This window comes from Chionomys nivalis, chromosome 11 (assembly GCF_950005125.1).
Source record: "Chionomys nivalis chromosome 11, mChiNiv1.1, whole genome shotgun sequence".
Lineage (NCBI taxonomy): Eukaryota > Metazoa > Chordata > Mammalia > Rodentia > Cricetidae > Chionomys > Chionomys nivalis.
Genome location: NC_080096.1, coordinates 6,560,616 through 6,588,368, shown reverse-complemented (window position 1 = coordinate 6,588,368; position 27,753 = coordinate 6,560,616). Strand labels below are relative to the sequence as shown.

Sequence of the window (27,753 nt, the reverse complement as noted above, 5' to 3'; positions counted from 1 at the left end):
ACTCAGTGTTTGAAACCAACCTTGGAGGCTGCAGCACCCCACACTTGCGAGCGCACCTGGGCTGAAGCAGATTTCACTCCTGCAAATACACTGAGGAGGCGAGCAGCCAATAAGCAGTGCTTTCAAACTGACTGGGGTTCAAATGTGGAAAACAGTGTTTCTTGTCAAGTCAGTCAGGCCCAGCGGCACACAAATGCATTTTCAGCACTTGGAGGCTGAGGCAGGAGAACTAATGTTTGAGATCAGTAGCAAGACCCTGTCTTCAAAAAAAGGCGGGGGGGGGGGGGGGTGCTAAAGTCACATTTTCCCCCATTTCAGTGCCTGGAAACCTAGATTATGGATAAAACTACCTGGGAACTGGAAATGTCCAGAGGGAAAGCTGTGGGAAGTTCACCACAGTGCCACCAAATGTGACTGCTTGTCCTTGTCTGTCAGGGAGTCCTCACAGCTGCTTAGAAAAGAGGTTGTGGCTGGTTTATGGTACAGTGAGCACAAAAGAACACAAACCCAGCACAAACTTAAATTAAATAGCATGATTTAATTTACTTGCTGCTCAATCCTCAATCCTCTTAAGTTAAAAAAAAAAGTTCTAATTAACTATTAACGTTAATGAATTAAAACCTTCCAGAAACATGAATCCAAAAGGAAATGTCCAACAGGTGAGACGAGCCGGGCAGTCTATGGCCTTTGCTGTTTCGGTGTGGAACACTACACATCAACGGAAAAGAAAATCTCTAGGTTTTCAGTTTTATTCTTCTAGAGCACAACTGTGTGGCCTGTGACTAAGCTCGCTCTCCCAGCAGGTACACGATGAACTCATAGGTGGACAGCACAATGGCAGTGTTGGGGATCTGCCGGATGAGCTGAGCAAACAGTCCCCGGTAGAAGGCGAGGTAGCCTTCCTCCCGGAATACTAGGCGCGCCGTCTGCACGAATGACTTGTACTTGGTGCCTTCTTCCCGGAGCCGTGTCCTGATGACCTCTGTGGGAGAGACACAGTGTGAAGAAGTCAAGGCTCTGTGTCTACTGGGCATCGTGGTTCTCACCTGGACAAGGCAGTCACATGTTGAGAGGGACAAGGAAAAGCTAAGTTCTTCTTTTTTTTTTTTTTTGGTTTGGTAAGACAAGGGTTTCTCTGCAGCTTTGGAGCCTGTCCTGGAACTAGCTCTTGTAGCCCAGGTTGGCCTCGAACTCACAAAGATCTGCCTGCCTCTGCTTCCTTAGTGCTGGGATTAAAGGCTAAGTTCTAATAGGGCATAGTGGCACATAAGTTTCCCAGCACTCAGGAAACAGAATCTGGTGGATCTTTGTGAATTCAAGGCCAGCTTGGTTTACAAAATGAGTTCCAGGATAGCCAGATCTACACAGTGAGACCCTGTCTTGGAGGAAAAGGGGGGGGGGGGGAGAGGGAGGGAGGGAGGGAGGAAGGAAAGAAGGAGAAAAGACAAGTTATTTTTAGACCATATTCTAATTGGTCTAAAAGATTTCCTCCGGTCTCCCTACTCTGTCTAGCTGAAAAGCCCCCTGGTCTCCGTCCCGGCACACTGGCCCAGTGCTGGTCATTTCTGCTTGAGCAGAGCTCAGAGCTGGGAGGGACTTCTGATCTCCCCGCTCAGGCCTTTGTGGCTTGCTGGGTGGTGCTCCGGAATACAACAGGACATAACCCTTGTTCCCGAGCATCTGTCACTGCTGTGCCGGGGGCTCTGAACACAACCTGTTCTCACAGTGAATGAACTGGTTAAGCAGGTGGGTGGGACAGTAGTTATCTCGCTCTCGCATCTTGGCTAAGGGTGCAGTTCAGCAGCAGTGTCCAACACACACAAGGCCCGTGGCACAGTCCCTAGCATTCTGACAAAGGGGACCTGGTTTGGGAGGCAGAGGCAGGTGGACCTCTGTGAGTTCTAGGTCAGCCTGGTCTACAGAGCAAGTTCCAGGACAGCCAGGGCTACGTAGAGAGCTGTTTCAAAACAAAAACAAAAACGACCAACCAGTAGATTTATGTAGCATTCTACTCATTCGTCCCCCATAACTTTTTCAATCAGGGAATTTTAAGTAAAGTCCAGTTTTGGGCTTCTTTGAAAACAGAGGTTCAGTAACCCACATTTCGGCCCAGCAAACTCTTGCCACACTGGGGTGGAGCTGAGCAAGGCCAGCACTCATATGACCTGTGTCAATGCAGACAATGATGGCGTCACTCTGTCCTGTAGGGACAGAGTAAGCATCTCCTAAAGTCTAGAGCGTCACTTTGACTGGATCAGACATGCTTCACCAGGAAAACTCTGCATATACTCCAAGTGAAAAATCTCTAGACTCAATCCTACTGTCACATGCAGCTCACATAAGGGCCACTCAGCCTGTGTCACATGCATTTCAGTCTGTGCTACCAGAGCTGTGGTGTCTATGCACAGTAACAAACCTGACATTTTTGCTTTTTGTTTTTTTTTTTTCAAGACAGGGTTTCTCTGTGTAGTTTGAAACTGGCTGTCCTGGAACTCACGTAGTAGGCCAGGCTAGCCTTGAACTTGGAGGGAGGCCACCAGCCTTGGCCTCCCAAGTGCTGGGATTAAAGGCTTGCGCCAACACGGCCCGGCTCCTCCCACCACCAACTGTTTTGCTGCTCCGGGAGAAAAGAGCAGAGCCTACCGTGTGGGTAAGCGATGCAGGAGGCGCATCCCTTAGAAAAGGCCGCAGCTGCCATGAGTCCAAAAAAGCCGGAGGAACTTTTCTCAGCTCCATCCGAGGAGACCACCGGAGCTTCTTTCAGATACTTCTTTAAACTCTCATAAATAGCAAAGCAGATGATCGTTTCTGAGATCCCAGCATAGGAGGCAGTCAGCCCTCTATAGAAGCCACGGATGCCTTCTGTCTGGTACACATGGCGCGCACACTGGAGTGTATTCATCTGCTTGCAGCCTCTCACCCTGTCAGAGGGGAGCAATAATAAGTGCTGAGAGACACATCACACACAAGTCACATAAGGGTCACCCATGACACAGAAATGATGAGGGAGAAGAAACCTGTCTTTCTTGTTCTGAGGCCGCCTTACCTCTGACCCACTGTGAGACAAGTTCAATTAGCTGAGAAACCTAACGGCCACAGAATAGATGGCATCTGGAATGACAGTCACTGAAGTAGGCTTGTAGCCTTTGACCCAACTGTAAAAATGCGAATGGAGGATAATATTTGTCAGAGAAAACAGTTGGGATCACTGAAATACCTAAAACAGGACTAGCTAGGTCAACTGTGCCACAGACAAGATGATAAGTTATGACAGCAAGAGATAAGGGAAAGGTAAGTGGAAAGTCAGAGACGCCTTTAATCCCAGTGCTCAAGAGGCAGAGGCAGGCGGCTCTCTGAGTTTGAGGCCAGCCTGGTCTGCTGCGTGAGCTCCAGGACAGCCAGGGCTACACAGAGAAACCCTGTCTGGAAAAACAAAAGTTGGACAAAATGACATACAGAGTCAGACACTGTGACACCAGAGGAACTGCTCGGGGAAAGGCTGCTGAGACGTCTCCTTTTTGGTATGCTGGGGTTTGAACTCAGGGCTTTGAGCATGGCAGGTAAGTTCTGTACCACTGAGCTATCCGCCAGCCCACGGTGCTCCTTAACATTGTTCTCTGGAATGTGATTTGTGTGCACGACAAGGAACAAACCCATGATCTCTTATATGGGAAAAAGGTACACACATGCACATATGTATGGATATATTTATATGTGTGTACATGGATATATCTATATTTCTTCTTAGCTATGCTGTATAGAGTTTTTAATCTAGACATATTACCTTATATTTTACTCATTTATTTACTTTTAAATATTTACCGATGTATTTACTTTACATATAAGTGTGTGTGTATGTGTGTGTGTGTGTGTGTGAATTGTGTGCAGGCATTAGATCCCTGGAACTGGAGCTATAGGCTGTCGTGAGCTGCCTGATGTGGTGCAGGGAACTGAACCTGCGTCCTCTGTAAGAGCAGAAAATGCTCTTGGCTGCTGAGACATAGCTCCAGCATACAGTGGTAGATTTTTATTCTGTCCTTTCCAAGGTTGGTGAGAACCCCTGCCTTAATTATTTTTTAAAAGATGACAATTCAGAATGAGCTAATATTCTCCATTTCTTACTATTCTTCTGACTCCTCATTTTACAAGGAAAGTAACAGAAATATCAATCTACTTTTTGTTTCTTTTATACATATTCCTTTTTGTCTCTAAACAATGTTCTCTGCTCAAGAGTCACTGAAGACTCACTCTGTTTTATAGACTAAATGCTGCTGATACTAGACTCATGAATGGAAAACAAGAGCTTAAACAGCTCACGCCTGCCTGTAATGCCAGCATTTGGAAAACAGATAGGAGAACAGATTGAGTTTCAGGCGAGCATGGATAACAGAGTGAGGCCTTGTTTCAAAAAACCAATGAAGCCGGGCGGTGGTGGCGCACGCCTTTAATCCCAGCACTTGGGAGGCAGAGACAGGCGAATCTCTGTGAGTTCAAGGCCAGCCAGGTCTACAAAGGGAGTTCTAGGACAGGCTCCAAAGCTACAGAGAAACCCTGTCTCAAAACAAAACAAAACAAAACAAAAAAACAATGAACTAAAAAAAAGAGACAAGCTGGGGCTGGAGAGATGGCTCAGGGGTTAAGAGTATCAGCTGCTCTTCCAGAGGTCCCAGGTTCAATTCCCAGCACCCACATGGCAGCTCACAGTTGTCTGTTAATTCATTTCTGGGGGATCCTATGCCCTCACACAGCAAAACACCAATGCACATAAAATAAAAATATTTAGAAAGAAAAAAGAGACAAGCTAAACTGCTGAACTTCTGGACTCTCTTCTCTCGCTCCCATCTTTTTGTGCGCCCCTCCCACCCTGCACCTGCACCGAGCTCCTTTCCTCTGATCCTCAGGAGGCTCTGCTATCCTCTTCTCACTCCGCCCTGCCTAGGCTGTACTATGGACCCTCCAGCATGCTGGGTGCCTCACACCCCTTGTCCCTCTGGACTCCACTCTCTTAGCACATTGGTTGTAATGTTGTATGACAGAAGGCAGGAGCAATTTCCCTGGCAGCCACTGGAACAAGACATGATCACAGATGTTCACTGAGCCCACCTAAATAAAGGTCTAAAATGTCCTGAGCACTAGAAAGGATCTCAGTCAACTGATGCTAAACACAGGTAACATCGGGACACTGAACACTTAGCACTGAGGTGATACCACAGGCTGCCAGGAAACAAGGCTTGCCAGAAGCTTGAAGCACAATCATAGAGAGGAAGGGCCCAGTAAGGGACTGCATACTCAGGAAGATGGACGTGTAGGGCACACACGACACTTTGGGAAAACTTTACGCAAAGTCTATCTCGCGCTCTCCCCTCTTTCTTAGAGGCAGCTAAGGTAAGATGGGCTTGCTAATGTTTCCAGAGCTCACCTCTGGGCCACACAGCACAAGGGCTTTTGGAATCCAGGCAGTTCCTTGAACTTAAACTGGGAGAGCCCGAACCACTGGAGACCAGCATTCCTTCAAGAAGTGTGAGTGTGGTGACGGCCTGCAGAAGCAGTGGCTGTGGCTCACACATTTCCCTACCACACTGTCATAAAGTTAAAAAGCAGTGGTCAGTGTCCTGGATGCCCTGGAAATCACAGAAGTTCTGGCCTGCTGAGACGTCTGATTTTTGTATAAAAAAAGCATTATTAGTATATTACATTTTTTTTGTTTTGTTTTGTTTGAGACAAGGTTTCTCTGTGTAGACTTGGCTGTCCTGGAACTCACTCTGTAGCCCAGGGTGGCCTTGAACTCACAGAGATCTGCCAGCCTTTGGTTCCTAAGTGCTGGGATCAAAGGCGTGCAACCATCATACCCATCATATCACAGATTTTTAAAATATTGATGACTTTATTTCAGTTGGTTTTCATTTCTTTAAAAATCTTTGTTCTAGCCAAGGGTAGTAGTTTAACCTGTAAGCCTAGCCCTGGGGAGGCTCAAGGCAGCAAGACTAAAAGTCTGAAGCCTCTTGAACTACATAACACGACTGTCTCGTCAGAAAACAAAGCTCAGTAGTTCTGTAGGCTTCAGCAGCACATAAAGGAGCACAGCATAGAACACATTAAGAACTCCAGGCTAGGTTCAGGGCGGACGGCCGGCCCATCTGGGGCTGCAACTAAAGTGCTCTCTCGTGTGTCATTGGCGCCGTAGACAGCCAGGCCTCTGTGGAGTCCACAGCACACCTTCTGACATGGGGTCCACAGAGAACCCCAGAGAGAAGACCCATGGAAGCTGGACCATGGAGAGGACCTCTGTCCATCTTCCTTTGTTCTCTGTGCCCTTTTCTCCCCACAATACCACCAGTATAGATCTCAGAAGACATGTCTACATACACATACAGAGAATCCAGAGGGGACAGCTAAGGACCTCTGCTTTTAATCCACACTTGGCAATGGGAGAAGGAAACAAACCACACCAGAACTCTCAGATAAGGAAGGAACTATTAACTTACTTCCGTTCTAGCTGCATCCTCGTTTTAACCATCCAAATAGGATTCATTAAGGTATTTGTGACAAAAGCTGGAGGGAAAAAACAATTGTCACTGATACAGTCGGTGTGCAGTGGAGCTGCCTTTACCATACAGTACTCGGAAGTCAAGCTGCATCCATCCATCCATGTATGTATGTATGTATGTATCTATCTATCTATCTATCCATCCATCCATGTATGTATTATGTATCCATCCATCCATCCATCCATCCATCCATCCATGTATCTACCTATCTACCTACCTATCTATCTATCATCTATCCATCTATCTATCTATCCATCCATCTATGTATGTATCTACCTATCTATCCATCCATCTTTGTATGTATCTATCTATCCATCCATCCATCTATTTATCTATCTATCCATCCATCCATGTATGTATTATGTATCCATCCATCCATCCATCCATGTATCTACCTATCTATCTACCTACCTACCTATCTATCAATCATCTATCCATCTATCTATCTATCCATCCATCTATGTATGTATCTACCTATCTATCCATCCATCTATGTATGTATCTATCTATCCATCCATCCATCTATCTATCTATCCATCCATCTATGCATGTATGTATGTATGTATGTATGTATGTATGTATGTATGTATCTATCTATCCATCCATCCATGTATCTATCTATCTATCCATCTATGTATCTATCTACCTACCTATCAATCAATCATCTACCCATCTATCTACCTATCAACCTATCTATCCATCCAACATCTATGTATCTATCAACCATCTATCATTATCCATCTATCTATCAATCAATCATCTATCCATCCATCCATCTATCTATCTATCAATCATTATCCATCCATCTACCCATCTATCTACCTATCTATCATTATTTATCAATCATCTATCTATCCATCTTTCTATCTACCTATCATTATCCATCCATCCATCCATCCATCCATCCATCCATCCATCCATCCATCCATCTTTCCCACAGTGCTACAGCTGTTGGTACTGCCATACATAGCCTTTTCCAGCCTCTAGGTGGTGCTGCTAGCATTTGGTTCATTTGAATCCTAGGGCAAAAACTATTTAAAATTTCAATTCAGAAATAGTTTGTTTTTAAACTTGCTGATCTCTATGTTTTGGTTTTTTTTTTTTTTTTTTTTTTTTTTGGTTTTTCGAGACAGGGTTTCTCTGTGGTTTTGGAGCCTGTCCTGGAACTAGCTCTTGTAGACCAGGCTGGTCTCGAACTCACAGAGATCTGCCTGCCTCTGCCTCCAGAGTGCTGGGATTAAAGGCGTGTGCCACCACCACCCGGCCTGATCTCTATGTTTATCTAACACTGAAACAAGTGTCAAGTCTTCAGTTACCTGAATTGAAACTTGGAAACTTAAGGAAACAAAAATTTTAAAACTGATGGACCCTCAGGAATCATTACTTTGGTTAAGCCTTCTGCAGCATTTTAACATTCCAGATCAGCCCGAATGCCAGTGCCCAGCTCTCTCTCCTGCACCCTGTGCCCACAGTCCTGAGGAAGCAGGCTAGTTAGACACTAGGAGGGCAGTACTTGGAAAGGCTGCCTTGAGGTGTGCTAGCTTTAACCAAGGTCTTCTGGGTTAATGCTACACACACTACAAAGCTGATTAACGGGGACAGGGTCACAGTCAGTTCACCATGGATCAACCTATTTTGGAAAGATGTACCCCTTCTCAGGACTCAGCATTAAGGGGAATCTTTTCTTGTGTGAAGTGGTTTAACATTACTTTTTGCTCCGGCTAAAAATCATAATCCGGGTTAGTAATCCTATTAAGAGTAACAAAGGTAAATAAAATTGGTATGGCGATTTCTTTCTGTCAGCAGAAGGCAGGAATTCTAAAATGCTAATATAAATTCTCTAAAAATACCTTTAGAATTAAATGGACAGAGGTCTCCTCCTAGCAATTTAGGAGCCTCTTTCCTTACAAGCACTCCCTGAGGGAACATCCTGCCCTGAGCTCTGCAGTCAGCAACAGGGACTTCCTTAAAAGAGAACAGCCTGAGCCGGGCAGTGGTGGCGCACGCCTTTAATCCCAGCACTCCGGAGGCAGAGGCAGGCGGATCTCTGGGAGTTCGAGGCCAGCCTGGTCTACAGAGCGAGTACCAGGACAGGCTCCAAAGCTACAGAGAAACCCTGTCTCAAAAAACCACCCCCCCCCAAAAAAAGAACAGCCCGTCTGGAAGCACAGGCCTTAAGTTCAACCTCAAGTACCACACAGCACACAAAGCAAACAAGCCTGATCCTCGCTGTACGGGGCAGATGCACCCCAGATATCCAGGGGGTCAGACAGAAAGCAGCTCCCACTCCACATTAGAACCCAGTAGGGAAAGCAGGAAGACATGAAAAACACATTCATGTCCTTTAAGAGAAGCACAGCTCACCAGTGCAGGGAATAAGAAGCTTGAGTGGTCAGAGCAAATGAAACCAGTTTACAAACTGCTAACAGCCTCGCTCTACCAACAACAATAGAAAGCTTTTGGGAAATGATTTTAGGTGCACAAGAGGCAGGGAGTTAATTTCTAATTCCTGGAAAGAAAAAAGAAAGCAAGACAAACACCACTTGGTTTGGGATGCGAGTCTTCATCTCACTCGTGAGGTAACATACCTGCAGAGCCAGCCGAGAAAATGTGCACAGTATTGCTATTAGGCACAAAAATGCCATTAAATTGTTCTTTGGCTTTGGAGTAACATGCAAAGTACACGGCCCTGTTAGGACAAAGAGAGACTGCTGAGGAAATCATCAAGGCACTTTAAAGTCTACGCATCCCTCTGCAACATTTACAACACACAGGATTACAACATCTACAGAGCAGCATAAGGGGCCCGAGACTGGACTCACCCAAGCCTGCCACCATACCCAGGATGTGACAAAAGTGTCCAAGACCACAGAGTAAAATGAGATTTGGGTAACTCATATAAACGTCCTTCTGCATTCTTTATTCTGGACAATGTCAATCATTTGAGTAGAAATGCATGCTGCCATTTTTAAAAGTCTAGCTTTCTCAGATGGGAACTTGCTCTCCTTGTCCTCCCTGAGGGGAGAGTACACCCGGGAGCTCTGCAGCAGGAGCAGGCTTCAACCCTGCCATGCAGAAGAGAGATGCTTCTTGTTGTCGCTGCTGAATGCTCAGAGTAGGATCCTGGCTATTGTTGAACAGGCTCCCAGGAGGCCACGGGTTTAGACTAAGCTCTGGCACCAGATCCCATCAGACAGGTCGAAAGATGGGGGTGGGGAGTAATCATTGTGCTCAAGTTTCTAGTTCCTGTTACCAACTCAAGCTACCCGGCCCTTCGAGTAAAGCAGGGTTAGAGAAAATAACAGATCCCACAAAGGGACAAATTCCAGTCAGCATGAACAAGTTCCCTCTGCTTTAGTCCTTCTAAGAGAGGAACCTGATGTGAATCAGTTCATTATTTTTCTATTGTTCTCTCTGTTCTTCCCTTGTAACTCAGAAATGTATAACTTTTTGATCCTTGCTTTTGCTTTTCACTGCCTTGTTCTGTCTAAACAAACAAACAAATACACCAGTCTTATTTTATGGAATAAAGCACTTCCAGATTCCAGAATAGAAAAGGCAACTAAAACCTGTATACTACAGCATTAGGACTTTGGCCTGGGACACACACTGCAACCTGTCCTTTTACACACACAGTTCCCTTTTCTATTAGCACTGCCCAATGACTTTCTGTGATTCAGAGACACTAGCTGTGTATGGATAACGAGCCCTTGAAAAGTGGCCAGCATTTTCATTAGTTAAAAAGGTGAATGGAGCCAGCAGCTTAATGCACTGGGATAGTGCAGTTCGGCAAAGGCTTTAAAGAGAAGTAAAGAACCAACGATGTAATGCTATAGGAAGCAAAGTCTAGGAGCCTTTATAATTCCTTCAGACTACTGTTCCTGAGCCACCTGCACGTCTGGTTGAGAAGTCAGATTCTGATATGGATCTGCGTGTGCCATAACACTGGGCATTTCTACACCCAGGGACAGACCACATACTGTACGTAGGGTAAGAAATCTCACATAGAGAAATCTGAGTGCTGATGGCAGATTTATTTCTCCATTTTAAAAAACCAACCAACCAACCTATGGTAATCACTGTTTCTCCATGTCCAACAAGTTCAGGCAATTTTTTGTTTGTTTTTCTTTTTCTTTTTTTTTTAATGTTTTATTATTTATTATCTATACAGTATTCTGCCTGCATGTACACCTGCAGACCAGAAGAGGGCATCAGATCTCATTACAGATGGTTGTAAGGCACCATGTGGTTGCTGGGAATTGAACTCAGGACCTTTGGAAGAACAGTCAGTGATCTTAACCTCTGAGCCATCTCTCCAACCCTTGTTTTTGTTCTTCTAGACAGGGTTTCTTTGTGTAGCCCTGGCTGTCCTGAGCTCACTCTGTAGATCAGGCCAGTCTCGAAATCAGAGAACCGTCTGCTTCTGCCTCTCGAGTGCTGGGATTAAAGGAATGCACCACCACCACCTGGCTATGTTTAGGCAATTTTAACACAGGGGAGGGGGAAGCAGCCATTCAACAGTGTCACCCTTGGGCAAGAAAAAATTCAGTACTGCATGCTGATCTTGGGGAGCTCGCGCAACAACCAAGTGCTTACCTTGATGGTGCAACTCCAACCAAATTTGGACCTAAGCCTCTAAAAAGTGACTTTGGACCCTCCTTTTCCAGGATCGACCTGAACGATAAGAAAAGACATAGCTTTAACATCTCCGAGACACTTTAGATAGGGTGCTTGGGTAAGTGCGACCTCGGGCACATGAAGTCTGAGTTTGAACCTCAGCCATAAAAAGGGTGTGGTGATCCACAGCCCTTAGAAGGTGGGAGCAGGAAGGTCAGAAGTTCAGAGTCATCCTTGGCTACAAAGAGTCTGAGGTCAGCCTGGGCTGCACAAGACTATCTCAAAACAAAACAAGACCTTTGAGCAAGGCCTATCTTGGTAGTAAGAGAAAACCTTCATGTCACCTCCTTGAAGGGATAACATTTAAGAGTCCCTAGACTCACTTCCCTCTGCTACAATGTAAAACCAGAAGGCTGCAGTATCAGACAGGGATGCTACAAAGAGTACACCCAAAAGAAAGCCTGCCGGAGGAAATCTCTGGTCCTGTTTCTCAGTTCCGCTCACTTCAGTCTGCAATCTCACTTCCTCAGGAGGCTGAGGCAAGGTCTGTCTAGACTACAGTGAATTCAGGGCAGTGAGCCCCTGTCACAAAATAAATAAAGTACAAAAATGGGGGAGGTATGAGGATGCAAGCCAGTGGCAGAGAGGGTACTTACCTCACACACGGGAGACCTGGCCCTACTCTATCAGTGGTTTTACTGTCATTTCCAAGGCAGTCTCACTGTGTAGCCCAGGTTGGTTTCAAACCTGCCAGCCTCCTGCTGCACCCTCCTAAGTTCTAGGATTACATGTGTGTAACACATCATATTTAATAGATGAAATTTCTTTTTTAAACTTACTTTGTGTGCGTTGGTGTGTGTGTGTGTGTGAGAGAGAGAGAGAGAGAGAGAGGGAGGGAGGGAGGGAGGGAGGGAGGGAGGGAGGGAGGGAGGGAGGGAGGGAGGGAGGCCAAAAAATGGTATTGAATTCCATTAAGCTCAAGTTATAGGCAGTTGTGAGTTGCCCACATGGGCCGTGATGTTACATCTCTAGGAGAGCAGCAAGCGCTCTCAACCACTGAGCAGCCCTCTCCAGCCTCGGGAAGAAATTCTTGAACTTGAAGTCTACACTGTGGTTTTGAGGACACTTTGCTCATGGTAGATAAACAGCAGAGAACTACTGCACAGGGTAAACACATGAGGCACACTCTCAGATGGCTCATTAGGGTGTGCATGAACACAGTCACACTGAGAAGGCCGAGGCAGTAAAATGCTAGCAGTGTGTGAGTCTATAAGAGGGTATAAGTCATCTGTGCCATTCAAGTAACTTTTCTACTATTAAATTATTTCAAAATAAAAGGTTATCTTTAAAAACCTCAATAAATCTTAATACAGGTCATAAAAACTGAGACCAAAATTCTAGCACATAAAGTTTATAAAAATCAAGGGTCAGAGGAAACACTTCTTGGGCTCCTATCAACACAATGCTTCAAAATAAAATTCTAGGTCACGATGGCCAAAAGTAAACCACCTGGCTGTTGACGGAAGCAAAATCCAATGTTTTCAATGAAAACCCTTCACTTTTCTTATTTTCCTGAGAGAGGACTGTTTCCAAAGGCCAAGCTCCTTGATCAAGACATGTCTGCAGGAGTGCCTTGAGGGGACCTGCTCCTGACGACACTGTGAGACTGAAGATTCAAATGCTCTTCACTTGACAGTTGCTCGGTGTAGATTGCAACTGTGGTCTGCAGTAATGAGCACCGTGCGGCCCAGAGGCTACTTAAGAAGATTTGGGGGACCTCTGGCTCCAGGAGGCTGGGAGTCCTCATCCATAATGCAGCAGGGAATGCGTGTCCTTAAGTGACTCCTGCCTTTTAAGAGCTGAAGAAAGACAGTCTCCATAGTTACGCATTGAACAGTGGCAACAAGTCCAATCTGTTACATAAGCTGAACTTCTGCCCTGCCTGGGTGTTTATAAGCTCTTCTGGGAAAATCAAGTTCCCACTACACAGCACATGTCAGCTCTGAAAGACCAAGGCAGAGCCCAGGCTCGCCCTCTCATCTGCATGCCACCTTCATATTGGAAACACATGTAAAAGTGATCAGTCTTGTTTGGAGCCCTCTCTCCCCAGGTTAGACCTGCACATATAGGAGAAGCAAGAATCTCACCAAATATCCATCACAGCAAGGCAACTTTGGAAAAACATGGACTAGCTGATATGGACATTAATTTTCAGATTGAAATAGGGGGTGAAGAGATGGCTTGTGGGAGTCACAATCACTCGGTCTCCAACAGCTGCATCAGTCTGTCACTCCAGCTTCAGGAGATCTGACTCCTTGTCTGGCCACCTACATGTGTATATGCCCACATACAGGCATACTCATTTAAGCATTTTAAAAAATAATTATTAAGGGCTGGAGAGACGGCTCAGTGGTTAAGAATACTGCCTGCTCTTCCAAAGGTCCTTAGTTCAATTCCCGGCAACCACATGGTGACTCACAACCATCTGTAATGAGGTCTGGTGCCCTCTTCTGGCCTGCAGACATACACACAAACAGAATATTGTATACATAATAAATAAATAAATATTTTTAAAAATAATTATTAAAACATTTTTAAAGACCTTTAAAAAAATCAAATAAGGTACTTTAGTTAACTTAAATCTTCACTTTAAAAAAGTACTTTTTTGGCCAGGTGGTGGTGGTACACACCTTTTTTTTTTTTTTTTTGGTTTTTCGAGACAGGGTTTCTCTGTGGTTTTGGAGCCTGTCCTGGAACTAGCTCTTGTAGACCAGGCTGGTCTCGAACTCACATAGATCCGCCTGCTTCCGCCTCCCGAGTGCTGGGATTAAAGGCGTGCGCCACCACCGCCCGGCGTGGTACACACCTTTAACCCTAGTATTTGGGGAGACAAAGGCAGGCGGATCTCTGTGAGTTTGAGACCAGCTTGATCTACAGAGCGAGTTCGAGGACAGGCTGCAAAGCTACACAGAAAAACCCTGTCTCGAAAAACTGAGGGGAAAAAAAAGTACTTTTAAAAAAAGGAGACAGCCGGGCGGTGGTGGCGCACGCCTTTAATCCCAGCACTTGGGAGGCAGAGGCAGGCGGATCTCTGTTGTGAGTTCGAGACCAGCCTGGTCTACAAGAGCTAGTTCCAGGACAGGCTCCAAAACCACAGAGAAACCCTGTCTCGAAAAACCAAAAAAAAATAAAAATAAAAATAAAAAATAAAAAAAGGAGACACCTGACAAAGCATTATTTTAAAAAATTACATGTTGTATACGTGTATCCATGCAGAGGTCAGAGGTCACGACAGGCTTCTTCCTCCTTCTGTTCTCCATCCTTTCTTTTCTTTTTTCTGAGACAGGGTCTCACTGTGTAGCTCTGGCTGGCCTGGAACTCGTAGAGATGTCCTCCCTCTGCCTTCTGGGTGTTGGGATTAAACTAGAACCATATTAAGCTGCCTTATTTATTGAAACAGGGTCTCACTAAAACCTGGAGCTCACTAACTGTGCAAAACTAGCTACCTAGTGAGTTCCAGGACAACGCTGGTGTCCTCCTGCCCATGCTAGGATTACAGGCACACATCCATCACCAGTACTATTTTTTAATTAAATTAAAAAAAAAATTGCAGGGACTGGAGAGATGGCTCAGAGGTTAAGAGCATTCTCTGCTTTTCCAAAGGTCCCGAGTTCAATTCCCAGCAACCAAATGGTGGCTCACAACCATCTGTAATGGGGTGTCTGGTGCCCTCTTCTGGCCTGCAGGCATACACACAGAATATTGTATACATAATAAATAGATATTTTTAAAAAATTTTACATGTGTGCATGTACATCTGCATGTGTTCCAATGTATATGTGAGTGCTACTACATCCCTTAGAGCTAGTTGCGGCCAGCCATGAGCTGCCAGGTGAGGATGCTGGGAACCGAACTCATGTCCTGGAAGAGCAGGAAGCACTCTTAACCACTCTGCCATCTCTTCCAGCTTTGGAAGTGGCTTTGGAAGTGGGTGTTGAAACACAAACTCAGGTCCTCACACTTGTATAGCAGGCACCTTATTAGGCACTGAGCCATTTCATTTCCCCAGGCCCCTCCCAAAAACATCTTTTTTTTTTTTTTTTTAAATGTGTGTGTTTGTGAGCTAAGTGCACTCCTTTAATCCCAGCATGTGGAAGGCAGAGGCAGACGGATATCTGCTGAGGTCAGCCTTGTCTACAGAGCAAGTGCCAGGACAGGCTCCAAAGCTACACAGAGAAACCCTGTCTTGAAAACAAACAAACAAACAAACAAACAAATTATGTGTGTGTGTGTGTGTGTGTTATGTGTAAACTGGGTATCTCCTACCATATGGGGTCTGGGGATCAAACTGAGGATGCAAGGCCTGGCAAGTGTCTTACCCGCTGAACCATCATGGCACCCCATCCCCCATCTTTTGAAATAACTTCTTCCATTCTTCAGCAGCGTATATATTTTTCCTAATAAGTTAACCTAAGACATGTGATTCATATTTTAAAGACCTGTACACACACAACTTGCTATGACTTTTACAATAGTGGTCACAGGAAGGGTAGGGCAAGTAAGCAGCAGCTGAGTTTTAAATGAATGGCCACATTAGTCATCTGTGCTTTTGACAACCACAGTTTCCTAGAATTCAGAACAGAACCCAGGATGGGTCTTGTAGTGCATAGAAAAGGTCTGGAGCTTGTCCTTGCTTATTGTCTCTCTCACAAAGAGCCCTTCTGGTCGAGCATCACCCCTGGGCTTGGCTCCAGAGGCCGAGTGGGAAGCAGCCTCTTTATTGACCACACCACCCAGGGCAGTACACTGTTTGATGTTTCAGGATCTGAACCACAAGAACATCCACGTGGCATGAGGGGATGCTTCTTCAGGTGGGAATCAGGACTCACCATCCAAAGAAGCTCTGCTGCAAACCTTCCCTTAAGAAGCACAAGAAAGCGCCCACTAGAAACAGCAGCACACATGTGTCGCCATGGTGGGAGGCTAGGAAGCCCTTTCCATGACCAGTACTGACTTGCCCAATTTCATAGAATGACTTGGTTGGTTCTGAATGCTTCTCTAGCCGTACACAATATTCTAAGGAGCCTGGGGACACTTTATTAATAGAAACAAATACTCCGCCTCCCAGGCTGGAGTGAGGGTGAGCAGACAAAGGAGCATGTAAATAAGCAGCCACACTGCTGGAGGATGAGGCAGGGGCTGTGCATAAAGGAGAGCACGATGGCGTGGGGAAGCTCAGTCAAATAACAAGGTCAGCGCAGGATATTCCTGCAAAGGTGTCAAAACCACAGAGATAATGTCCAGAACAAGGAACTGGCGCTAACAAGTGTTCTTGTGCTTTTATTATTCATTTATTTTTGAGATAGGGTCTCACTGTGTAGCCCTGGATGTCCTGGAACTCTCTATGTAGAACAGGCTGGCTTCAAACTCAGAGACCCATCTGCCTCTACCTCCTGAGTGCTGAGATGGGTGTGCATCACAATGCCCGTTCCCCTCCAAGGAGGCTGAAGGGGAACAGTACAGTCACAGGACTGTTGAGTGAAGAGCCTGCAGGCTGGCTGGACTCTGGCTGCTCTGTTGAGCAGAGTGGGGAGGGAGGTAGTTAACTCTCAGGCTCTGTCAGCTAGGATGCTAACACTGCAACACAGAACAGCACTAGAGGAAGTCACAAATAGGGGGTCAGGTTTCTCTATTTTGAAAGCAGAGCTGACAGGATTTATTGTGGGTTGAGAGGTCCCAGAACTATGACTGTGGGATGAAGCTGCTCTAACTCAACAGAGCAGTTCTGGTCTGCTTTCATTTTGCTTGGGATGGGTAGAAAACAATTATGCTAATAACAGAGGCAGCAGGGGATGAGTGTGAGAAACCCCATCACTCATGATGATTGAATGAGGGACAGCTGTCACTAGGTGAGTCCTGGGATCCTGCTGCGGCAGCAAGAGACAAGGTGGTAAAGCAGCAGTCACAGCTAAGGAAGTAGAGCCAGCAGCCAGTGAAGGGGCCAAGGTCCTGCTCCTGGCATCTTTGGGCTAGCACCAGGAACACCTCCACATAAGACCTGGAAAAGGCTGCAGCCCAGCTGTGATCTGGGCTTTTCTGTTTTGTTTTACCTTGTTCTTAGCTGCTCTAAACTGTTCTAGAAAGAAGGGAGCTCCACATTACACGTGACTCTGGGTATCCACGGCTGCTAATCTGCAGGTCTTTCTCTCTAAACTGAGAGCAATGGGGTCCAGGTGCTCATCCTTTAAGGCCGTTGTGAAAAATCAATGGAATTTATTCAGAACCTGAAAGCTACTAAATGACAGCCCAAGTGCAGAAGAATCCTAAAAGCGTACACCACAGGCTGAGGAAACACAGCATGGGTGAGCAAGACAACTGCACAGAACCTTTCTAGCATGCGCAGTGTCATTAAAACAAGAACGTGGCTTAATTCCATGGTTTACACTTTGACATAAACACAGTGTAAGCGGACAGTCGTGGGGAAGTGGCAGTTTGTGACTTCATAGCCACAGACCCATAGACTGTATTAAGCAAGGACAGGGTAGGTCTGTAGTAAAGTGTTGGCTTTTGTGTCGTGTGGAAGTGGTTCTCGCATTTTCAGGGATGAAGTGCCCGTTGCTTTGGTTTCCACCGCTGTAGTAACTGTTGCGGGTGGGGCTACTGGAGACATGACAAACTAAACAAGGAGGGTGTGTGCTCCCTAAGGCCTGCAGTAGAGAGACATTCTTTCCCCTCACAGGCTTAGCCCTGCAGACAGCTACCGCTTCGGGGACATGTCAACTGGTCACAAGTTACCTGGCAAGTCTGTATGAAGTTCATTCTGAACACTAGTGACGTGACCTGATCACCCGCTTTCAGCTCACTATGCCAAGACGCTATGAAAAGTGTCACCTGATGCCAAGCAGGAAGTATTCTCTCGGCCACTGAGGACCATGGATCCTGTTTCTACTCACCGAGATCTATGCTGCCTCCACATCCCCTGGTTCTTGCCTCTGGTCTTTCTGTGCCTATCGATAACCACCTGCTTTTGGGACTTTACTCCCTTCCTCAATGTTAAAACTGAAAGAATAATCCTCCTAGGCAGCCTGATGCTCAGTGAGTAAGGATATTTGTCACCAAGTCTAACCTGAGTTTCATCCCCAGAGCTCTGTCCTCCACCTGCGAGCTTTGGCATACCATCCCATTTCTTACAAAATAAATAAGAAATGGAATTCTTCTATTTGGACCCAAACTGTATAATGTGACCAGGTGAGGGCAGGAGAGGGCCGTGCGGAGAGGACTGCACTCACTTCAGAACCTGGAAGAGCCCCGGTGTCACAGACGTTGGTCTCATCATTCCAGCTCCACTAATGGTCCCCAGATGGACTTGAGGATAATACACCGTCCGAAGAGCTAGTCGGGAAGACTGCAACCTCGTCTTAATGACTTCGAGTGGACATGTGAAAATAGCACCAACTGTGCCCCCGCACCTGCAGGATGGAAGGCACAGGGGGGTCAGGAGGGCAACACGAGTCTGCAGAAAATGCAGTTGCTATTTAGCTTTTTCCTCTTTAAAACAAAGCGCCTGCATTCATTTAATACAACTTACAAGGGAGTTAAAAACATTAGCTGAAGCCAGATGGTGGTGGCACACGCCTTTAATCCTAGCATTTGGGAGGCAGGGGCAAGCAGACCTCTGTGAGTTCAAGGCCAGCCTGGCCTACAGAGCTAGTTCCAAGACAGCCAGGGCTACACAGAGAAACCCTGTCTCAAAAAGTTAAAAAAAAAAATTAGCTGAGGTTCCAGAACTAAAGAGAATCACTTGACAGTGATCCGTGAACGCAGATGCCACCTGACCACTCGCAACAGTCTGATGCCATCCCTCTGTATCTCCACACAGTATTCAACCAACTTCATCCAGTCTCACCACGAGACTCACCATGAATAGTCTAAAATACAGATCTCTGCACATTCAAGCCAAATACTCAGACCGCGTTACTAGTTTGAAAACCTATGTTCATTACAACACAGACTTTCTGACATGGACACTACTGAACACTACTGAATACTTTCCACCAGTGAACGCCTGTCTCCTCTGCTGTACAAATGATGGGCACACACTGTTTCCTAGTTACCATCTCTCTGGGTCATTCCTCTAAACTTCAGTTCTGTCCTTCACAGCATGCTGATAGCAAGAAATTTCTTGAATTACTTTTAAACTTTTTTTTTTGTACAAGAATTGAACCCAGAGCCGGGCGGTGGTGGCGCACGCCTTTAATTCCAGCACTCGGGAGGCAGAGGCAGGCGGATCTCTGTGAGTTCGAGACCAGCCTGGTCTACAAGAGCTAGTTCCAGGACAGGCTCCAAAACCAGAGAAACCCTGTCTCGAAAAACCAAAAAAAAAAAAAAAAAGAACTGAACCCAGGCACATGCCAGGCTAGATGCTCTAACACTGAGCTACAATCTCAAACCTTTTTTTTTTTTTTTTTATTTCAAGACAAAGTCTCCCTAAATTGCCCAGTTTGCAATTCTCCTGCCTTAGTTCCCTGAGAAGCTGGATCACAGGTGCCATCAGCACGCCCAGCTCAGACACCTTTCTACAAGACAGCAGCTACTTCTTTACCCATTCCCATCTTCTCTTACATAACACTATCGAAAAACCATGCTCAACAGGCCAGCTACAACAAATGATGGCATGGACCATCTAAAGTTACCACCCATACATCCAGGGATTTTTCTCCTTGGAAAACATAGCCCTACAGTAGAGCAAGCCCAAATGGGACCTGGGGTCTGACTCACCTTTGCATCTGTGGCATCAGGACCAAGCAAGTTCACAAGGGGCGATTGTTTAGCTAAGGATTATTCAGTTGAGAATTCACGGAGAAAGTCTTTTTACTATTATGTCATTAAGTATTATTATTATTACAATTATTGGGACATGTGTGGAGAGGTAAGGGGACAGTTTGCAGGGGTGGGTTCTCTTCTTCCATGTGGGTCTGGGGATTGAACTCAGGTTATCACCGTGGCAGCAGGTGCCCACACCCACCAAGCCATCTTGCCAGCCAGAGGGTAGATTTTAAGCTGTAAATATTTGGGGAAGCGCTAACTCTGCTTCTTATCCGCCATCCTCTTGCCCTAGACTGAGAACTCCTGGCAGGTTAGCATTTGCAGAATCTTACACTAGCCTCTCTATAGCAGTAACCCGGCACTCAATATACACCCCCAAAGTGAATAAAGCAAAATCTCCAGGTAGGACTTAAATTAGGGCTGGCAAGCTGGCTCAAGAAGTAGACAAAAGTGATTCAGACAACCATGGTGACTTGAGTTTGGTTTTTTTAAAGCTGGTTGAAATGGTTTGAATCTGCCACCCCAGTCCCAGCACCCTACAGTGAAATGGGGGTAGACAGAGGAGAATCAGCCAGAAGCTCACAGACAAAGGGCAGTGAAGAACTAATGAGGCAGCCCCAGTCTCAAACACAAAGTGGAAGGGACTGAAAGATGGCTCAGAGGTTAGGAGCGCTTGCTGCTTTTCCAGAGGACCTGAGTTCAGTTCCCAGCACGCAAAGCAGCTTATAAGATCCTTAACTCCAGTCCCAGGGTTTTCAGTGCCCTCTTCTGGCTTCTATGGGCACTAGGCACACAATCAATGCCCTTACATCCATGCAGGCAAACACATAAAATAAAAATAAATACATCTTTAAACTAGTGAAGGAGAGAACCAACTCTTGAGAGGTTGCCCTCCGACCTCAGCAGACACGCAGCTGCACTGGTGGACCTGCACTCCTCCACAGCACAGCACAAGGGCTCATGCTCACAGAGGAAGCCACATCCTGCTTACTCAGCACTGGACTACTAGTTAAAAGGCTGTTTCGCTGAATGTTGTAGACGACATGGGTAATCCCAGCACTCCGGAGACTGGAAAGGGGGATCGTGAGATTGAGGCTAGCCTACACTACATAGCAAGACCCCGCCTAAGAAAGAGAAAGAAAGGCAAGAAGGAAGGAAGCAAAAAATATTGTTTTGTGACAAGCATTTATTCCTCCAACAAACGTCTTATGAGGTCAGGACATATGCGCCCCAATTTACAATAAGTATCCTGAATGTTGTGAAACAGAAATGTATATAGGTGAGGGGGGGGGACAGCTATACCTGGCTATTCAGGTAAACCTGCTTTAAAACTGTGATCACTGCCGGGCGGTGGTGGCACACACCTTTAATCCCAGCAGAGGCAGAGGCAGGAGGATCTCTGTGAGTTCAGACCAGCCTGGTCTACAGAGAGTTCCAGGACAGCCAGGGTAAAAAAGAGAAATCCTGTTTTGAAAAAATAATAACAAATAAACAAAAAAAAAATCATGATCATAGCATAGAAAAAAAGGGGTATTATCTACTACTCAAAAAAGGAGAAGGAATGAAATGAGGGAAGAAAGGACAGAGGGAGGCAAGCAGGACGGGAAGGGGTGGGGCTGGGCTTGCTTGGTGTGTACTTACTTGTAAACCAGCATTTGCAAGACTAAAGAGAAAGATTACCATGAGTTCCTCGCCAATTAGGGCTACAAAGCAAGATTTTGTCTCAAATGAAACAGGAAACAGACAGAAGCACTGGAGGGAAAGACAACACTGTTACTATTACAACTGGGCAAGCCCCAGTTGCTACAATGTTGTCGACTACAGGCCCAAGCCCATCACTCACAAAGGCATTCAAGGTCCTGTGATGGGAGCCCAAAAGGAGAAAAGACAGAAAGAATTAGACACCTTCGAGATTTGTTTTATTTTTATTGATATAAGTAAATGAACAAATGTCTGGCTGTATCTGGGAGGATTAACTAAGGGGTGGAGACCTGCCTTCAGTGTGGCCATCATACAGACTAGAACTGCATGGAATAAAAGGGGAAAACAAGAGCACCCATTAGCAGGGCTCTCTTTTTCTCTCTCTGCTTCCTGGCCAGCTTGAAGTTGCTTTGTTCTGCCCACCAGGATGGGGTGAAATCACCACCCCAAATAAACCCTCCGGCCTCTAGGTTGTTTCTGCTTGGTTATTTGTCACAGCAACAAAAAGCCCAGCACACTTGGCCTGGGAACTCTGTGGCAGCATCAAGCATTTTTCTCTTTCTCTAGTCTACATATTCCTGGGCACAAGGCTAGCAAGGTCCATGAGAGTCTCTTTCTGTCCTCAGAGGTCAACACAACTGTCCTACGGTAGGCAGACACCCATGCCCTTCTCCAGGTGTTGTTGCCTGGGTGAAGAAGGTACAGCCTCCACTTGTAGGAAGCATATGGAACCAGCTAAGCATTCTCAATCTGCAGTCCAGACCTACTAGGGGCTGGGGATAAAGCAGGGACAATAACAGGAAGACCCCCCTGATGGAGGAAGGTCATTGGTTAAAAAATAAAGAAACTGCTTGGCCCTCATAGGTTAGAACATAGGTGGGTGGAGTAAACAGAACAGAATGCTGGGAGGAAGAGGAAGTGAGCTCAGACTCGATAGCTCTCCTCTCTGGGGCAGATGCGATGAAGCTCTGACCCAGGATGGACGTAGGCTAGCATCTTCCCAGTAAGCGCACCTTGGGGTGCTACACACATTATTAGAAATGGGCTAGTCCAGGTGTGAGAGTTAGCTGAGAAGAGGCTAGATATAATGGGCCAAGCAGTGTTTAAAAGAATACAGTTTGTGTGTTGTTATTTCGGGGCATAAGCTAGCCAGGCAACCAGGAGCTGGGGCGGCAGGAACACAGCCCGCAGCTCCCACTACAGAATGACACCCGACGTGGTAGCAGCAATTTCTTGGGTCTGCTCTGCTTGCTAGAGGCAAGCAAGTGCTCTCATCTAAGAGAGGCTTCCTGACTCAGCTTTAGCTGCAAAATCCTGCAACTCATTAAGAGGTCCTGCCACGAAACACTTAAATGGTATTGATAAAAGCTGACTGCATGCTTGTTTGTTTTCAGCCGTATCAGGAAAAAAGTTGTGCTGTTTTATTTAAAATGCTGGCTTTCTGGGCCTTCTGGCCAGGGCAAACTCTGACTGTTTGAGGCAGGAGGGCCAACTACAGAGAGAGGACTTGAGTGTTGTCTGTGGATATAGTGTTGCAGCTTGCTTGCTGGCAGGGACCTTGAAACGCCATAGAGTTGTGGCAATAAAAATGGCTACAGCTGTTACCTCTGCCATGAGGCTGGAAAGCTAAGGAATGGGCTGGATCTAGCCGGCAAAGCAACAGCTTTAATCCTACCCATATTGCTCAGTAATTTAAAGGCTCATGTGGTCAGAAAGAGAGATACAGTAAAGAGAGATTCAAAAACAAAACAAAAAAAAAAACCTTTAAATGATTTACAGTGTGTTAAAAATATATGCAGGCTAAAAGTTAAAGTTCTTAAAGTAAAAAAAAAAATAAGGAAGAAAGAGAGTAGTTGGGTGTGGTAATACACACCTTTAATCCCAACACTTGGGAGGCAGAGGGAGATTGACCTCTGTGACTTCAAGGTGTGGTAGCACACGCCTTTAATCCCAGTGCCTAAAAGGCAGAGACAAACAGATCTCTGTAAGTTCAAGGTGTAGTAGCATACACCTTTAATCCCAATGCCTGGGAGGCAGAGACAGGTGGATCTCTGAGAGGTCAAGGACAGCCTGATCTACAGAGTTATTCCAGGTCAAAGATACAGAGAACCTGTCTCAAAAAGCAAAAAATAAAAATAAAAATAAACAAAATAGAGGTTAAAATAAAGTGCACAAAGATGGAAAATACACAGAGAATTTTGATACTGTATGCTATTATGCTCTGTTTGAATTGTTTGAATGCTGAGGAAGGAGCAACAGCTGCTAAAAGATATTTGTTTATAAATGCTGCTGAACTAATCCAACATAGATATTTTGAAAATGCCTTGACTTTAAAATTTGGACCTAAGGACATGACGCTTTGGAAAGGAGTTTCTTCTTTTGTTTTCACAGAGGATGAAACCCTGTGGATTACTTCTATCACAATAGACCATGCCCTCCCGAAAGGTTGCTGTGAACACCCTCAAAAAAGTTACTTTGCTCAACTGCCGACTGAGATGAACCTAGCAGACAGGTTATCCCATAAAAGACCTGAATAACAGCGCCCCCATTAAGCAGGAAGCAGTTTGGAGAGAAATAACTACGTCCATATTCCCAAATATTGTTTATAAATGTTCTTTTACATTTAAAGGGGGATATGATATAGGTATGAATAATTTGCATTGATATGTATTTTGCTTTAGTGATTTAAATTTAAGGTCAATTTTGTTATATGTATATGTATTTCTGATATTGATTAAGGTATTGTGATTGTGTAGCTCATGTAAAAATGTTATGTATATAAGTTGTTAATGAATAGTTATCTATAATAGTCAAGTTTGTAGTCATGTTAGATTTTCTAGATGTACATAGATATATTTTAGATAGACATTCTTCATATCTTTCAAAGACTACGGAATATGCTATTTAATGTTTTAATAACTTAGGACTTATCATGACAATGAGACACTCTGCTCCTGGCAGCACCAATCTACTTCAAGAAGAAGATGGGCATCGAAGAGGATCCTTATGGAGTTTGTTAGCCATTTGGACAAGAAACTGCTCTTGCCTGGACTATTGCATAAACTGGACACAAAAAACCCGCAGAGAGAGGACTGCTGAACTTGCCCAAAGGTGAGATGATCTTTCGGGGTTCCTGATTCATGAAAGGGTCTGCGAGACATTCTGCAGGACACAGCAGATAGTGAGTGAACTGCCTTTGAAATTTCCTGCTTCATGGAAATGTCTGCTGGAAACTATGGGCCTGTAGGCCAAAGATGGATGCCCCAACGGTACAGAGAAACTTTGGGTGACTGTCAAGGCAGCGAGATGTCTCTGTCATTTCTAGAGTTTGAAAGTTGCTTATTTCTTGTTTGCTTAGGTAATATTGTATCTTTCTGGAGTCTTTGATGGAGTTGAAGAATAGTTAGTTATAGTTTTCCTTAGTTATGATAAAGATAAAATAGATGTAAATATTGTAATTTTTACTTGATAACTGTTTTGTTATATGTAACTTTGCTATGGTAAAGTTAAAGCCTTCCTTTTTTTGTTTAAACAGAAAAAGGGGAAATGATGGAGGAAGGTCATTGGTTAAAAAATAAAGAAACTGCTTGGCCCTCATAGGTTAGAACATAGGTGGGTGGAGTAAACAGAACAGAATGCTGGGAGGAAGAGGAAGTGAGCTCAGACTCGATAGCTCTCCTCTCTGGGGCAGATGCGATGAAGCTCTGACCCAGGATGGACGTAGGCTAGCATCTTCCCAGTAAGCGCACCTTGGGGTGCTACACACATTATTAGAAATGGGCTAGTCCAGGTGTGAGAGTTAGCTGAGAAGAGGCTAGATATAATGGGCCAAGCAGTGTTTAAAAGAATACAGTTTGTGTATTGTTATTTCAGGGCATAAGCTAGCCAGGCGACCAGGAGCTGGGGCGGCAGGAACACAGCCCGCAGCTCCCACAACACCCCCCCACACACACACACTCAGCACTCTGCAGGGTCAATGATTCTTTTTCACACTGATGGGGTGGACCAGGCCTCTGGTTCACGTGAGCATCTTTGGCCAATGTTCAGACATCAGAGAGTTATATGACGGTTTTAGCAGAGATGGAGAATCAATTATCTGGCTGGATAGGATCTAAGTCAGTGGTTCTTGACCTTCCTAACACTGTAACCCTTTAATACAATTCCTCATGTTGTGGTGACCCCAAACATAAAATGATTTTGTTGCTACTTTACAACTATAATTTTGCTGTTATGAATCATAATCTGAAGCTCTGATATACAGGATATGTGATATGTGGCCCCGTTTGACCCCTCTCCAGGGGGTTGCAACCCACAGGTTGAGAACTGCTGCCCTAAGGAGTACATATTCTGAGATACCTGAATAGCCACTGGTGTAAAGTAGAGGTTGGAGAGCTGGCTCGTTAGCTAAAAGCTCATATCTCACTTCCAGAGAACCTAACATTGGTCCCCACCACCCACATCCAGCAGCTCACAACTGCTCTAACTACAGCTCTAGGGGATCTGACACCCTTTTCAAGTTTCCACAGGCACCCACACATCCCTCTTTGTCTATCTGTCTGTGGACGTCTGTCTCCCCCCCCCCAAACAATGTTTAAAAGGAATGTAGAGAGAAAATGTTATTTTACTTACAATCTTTACAATGTGATTTATATTTTATATGTATATCTTATGTGTCTAGAATTAAGGGGGTAATAAAACTACACATGGCACAGGCGGGGAAGATGGCCCACCATGTAAAATGTTTGCCTCACCAGTAACTCTAGGATGGGGAGGCAGAGACAGGTGGAACCACAGAGTTCACTGCCCAGACAACGTAGTCAAACTGATGAGCTTCAGCTTCTATGACAGAGTCTGCCTTTTTTGGGGGAGGAGAGAGGTTTTGAAGATTCTGTCTTTTTTGGGGGGGTGGTTCCGAGACAGGGTTTCCCTGTGTAACAACCTTGGCTGTCCTAGAACTCACTTTGTAGACCAGGCTGGCCTTGATCTTATAGAGATCCTCCTGCCTCTGCTTCCCAAGTGCTGGGATTAGAGGTGTGCGCCACCACTACCCAGTAGGACTGTCTTACACACATTACACACACACACACACACTTGCACGTATGCACACATGAACTACATATGGAGAGATACAAGAACATTTTAATCTTAGGGACATGCAATCAAAATCTGAGACCACTATTCTAGCCTTGGTTCCTAGCCCATGCAATTCTGCCTCCACTCCCAGTGACATCTGGCAACATATGAAGACATTTTTGGTTGTTGAAGAGATGTTATTATTAGCAGGCCCGTACGCTGCTGAACATCCTAAAATGCATATGACAAAACAACTAATCACACTACCCAAGCTGCAAAACTGCATTCTAGACCAATAAAACGAACAACCCATCTTGGAGGCAGCTGGCATTGCTGGCAGCCTCCCAGCATAGGGTACCCTCTGTCCTAACCAGATCTGTTTCTTAAGCCATACAGTATGAATGGATCAAGGCCATTTCTAGTTTTAACTCTGACTCACGTAAGCCCATTAACATGATACCATCTACTGGGCCACAGTTTGTTCAGAGAGGAGCATGTGATTTGGGCCCAGATACTCGGCATGAATTCTCTTGGAGCAATGACTGGTTTAGAGATAGGTGTTGGCCCCATAAAGAAACTGGTGGGAGAGACAGAGGAACCGCATACAGGTGAGAGGACCAAGCATGCATTACTGGGAGGCAGAGCAGTCAGGGCTCCACAGTGGCTGGAGCAGTTTCCGCAAGCCCTCTCCCGAGCTTGTGCCCCTCTGGAACTCAGGTGTATGGTCCAGGAGTTAACCAGTGTAGAGTGGGTCTCCTATTGCTCACAGCTACAATCCCTAAACTTACACTTCATGTTTGGAGAAAGCTCATAGGTAGGATGTGACTACTGCAGACAGCGTTCAAAGGGCAGTCAGCACTCCTGTGGAGGAGGCGGCATTTCCAATGGCTACAAGGAAACTTCCTGGATGTTAATTTAATTTCTCTCCCAGGGTAAGTTTGCACTGGTTACTATAATGCCAAAGTCCAGTAAAATTCTCTGGAATGTT

General features: G+C 45.4%; 1 protein-coding gene across 1 annotated transcript in view; it reads right to left on the bottom strand.

The window, feature by feature from the left end:
- Nucleotides 1-518: 518 nt before the first annotated feature.
- Nucleotides 519-27,753, bottom strand: part of Slc25a33 (solute carrier family 25 member 33) — a 33,713-nt gene continuing 6,478 nt past the window's right edge. Inside the window, exons 2-7 of the mRNA XM_057784638.1 lie at nucleotides 18,455-18,634; nucleotides 11,145-11,222; nucleotides 9,137-9,237; nucleotides 6,486-6,552; nucleotides 2,644-2,921; nucleotides 519-982 (exon numbers count right to left, since the gene is read on the bottom strand). Coding sequence (XP_057640621.1) covers nucleotides 783-982; nucleotides 2,644-2,921; nucleotides 6,486-6,552; nucleotides 9,137-9,237; nucleotides 11,145-11,222; nucleotides 18,455-18,634 — 904 coding nt within the window. The 3' untranslated portion in view covers nucleotides 519-782. The remainder of the gene's footprint in view (nucleotides 983-2,643; nucleotides 2,922-6,485; nucleotides 6,553-9,136; nucleotides 9,238-11,144; nucleotides 11,223-18,454; nucleotides 18,635-27,753) is intronic.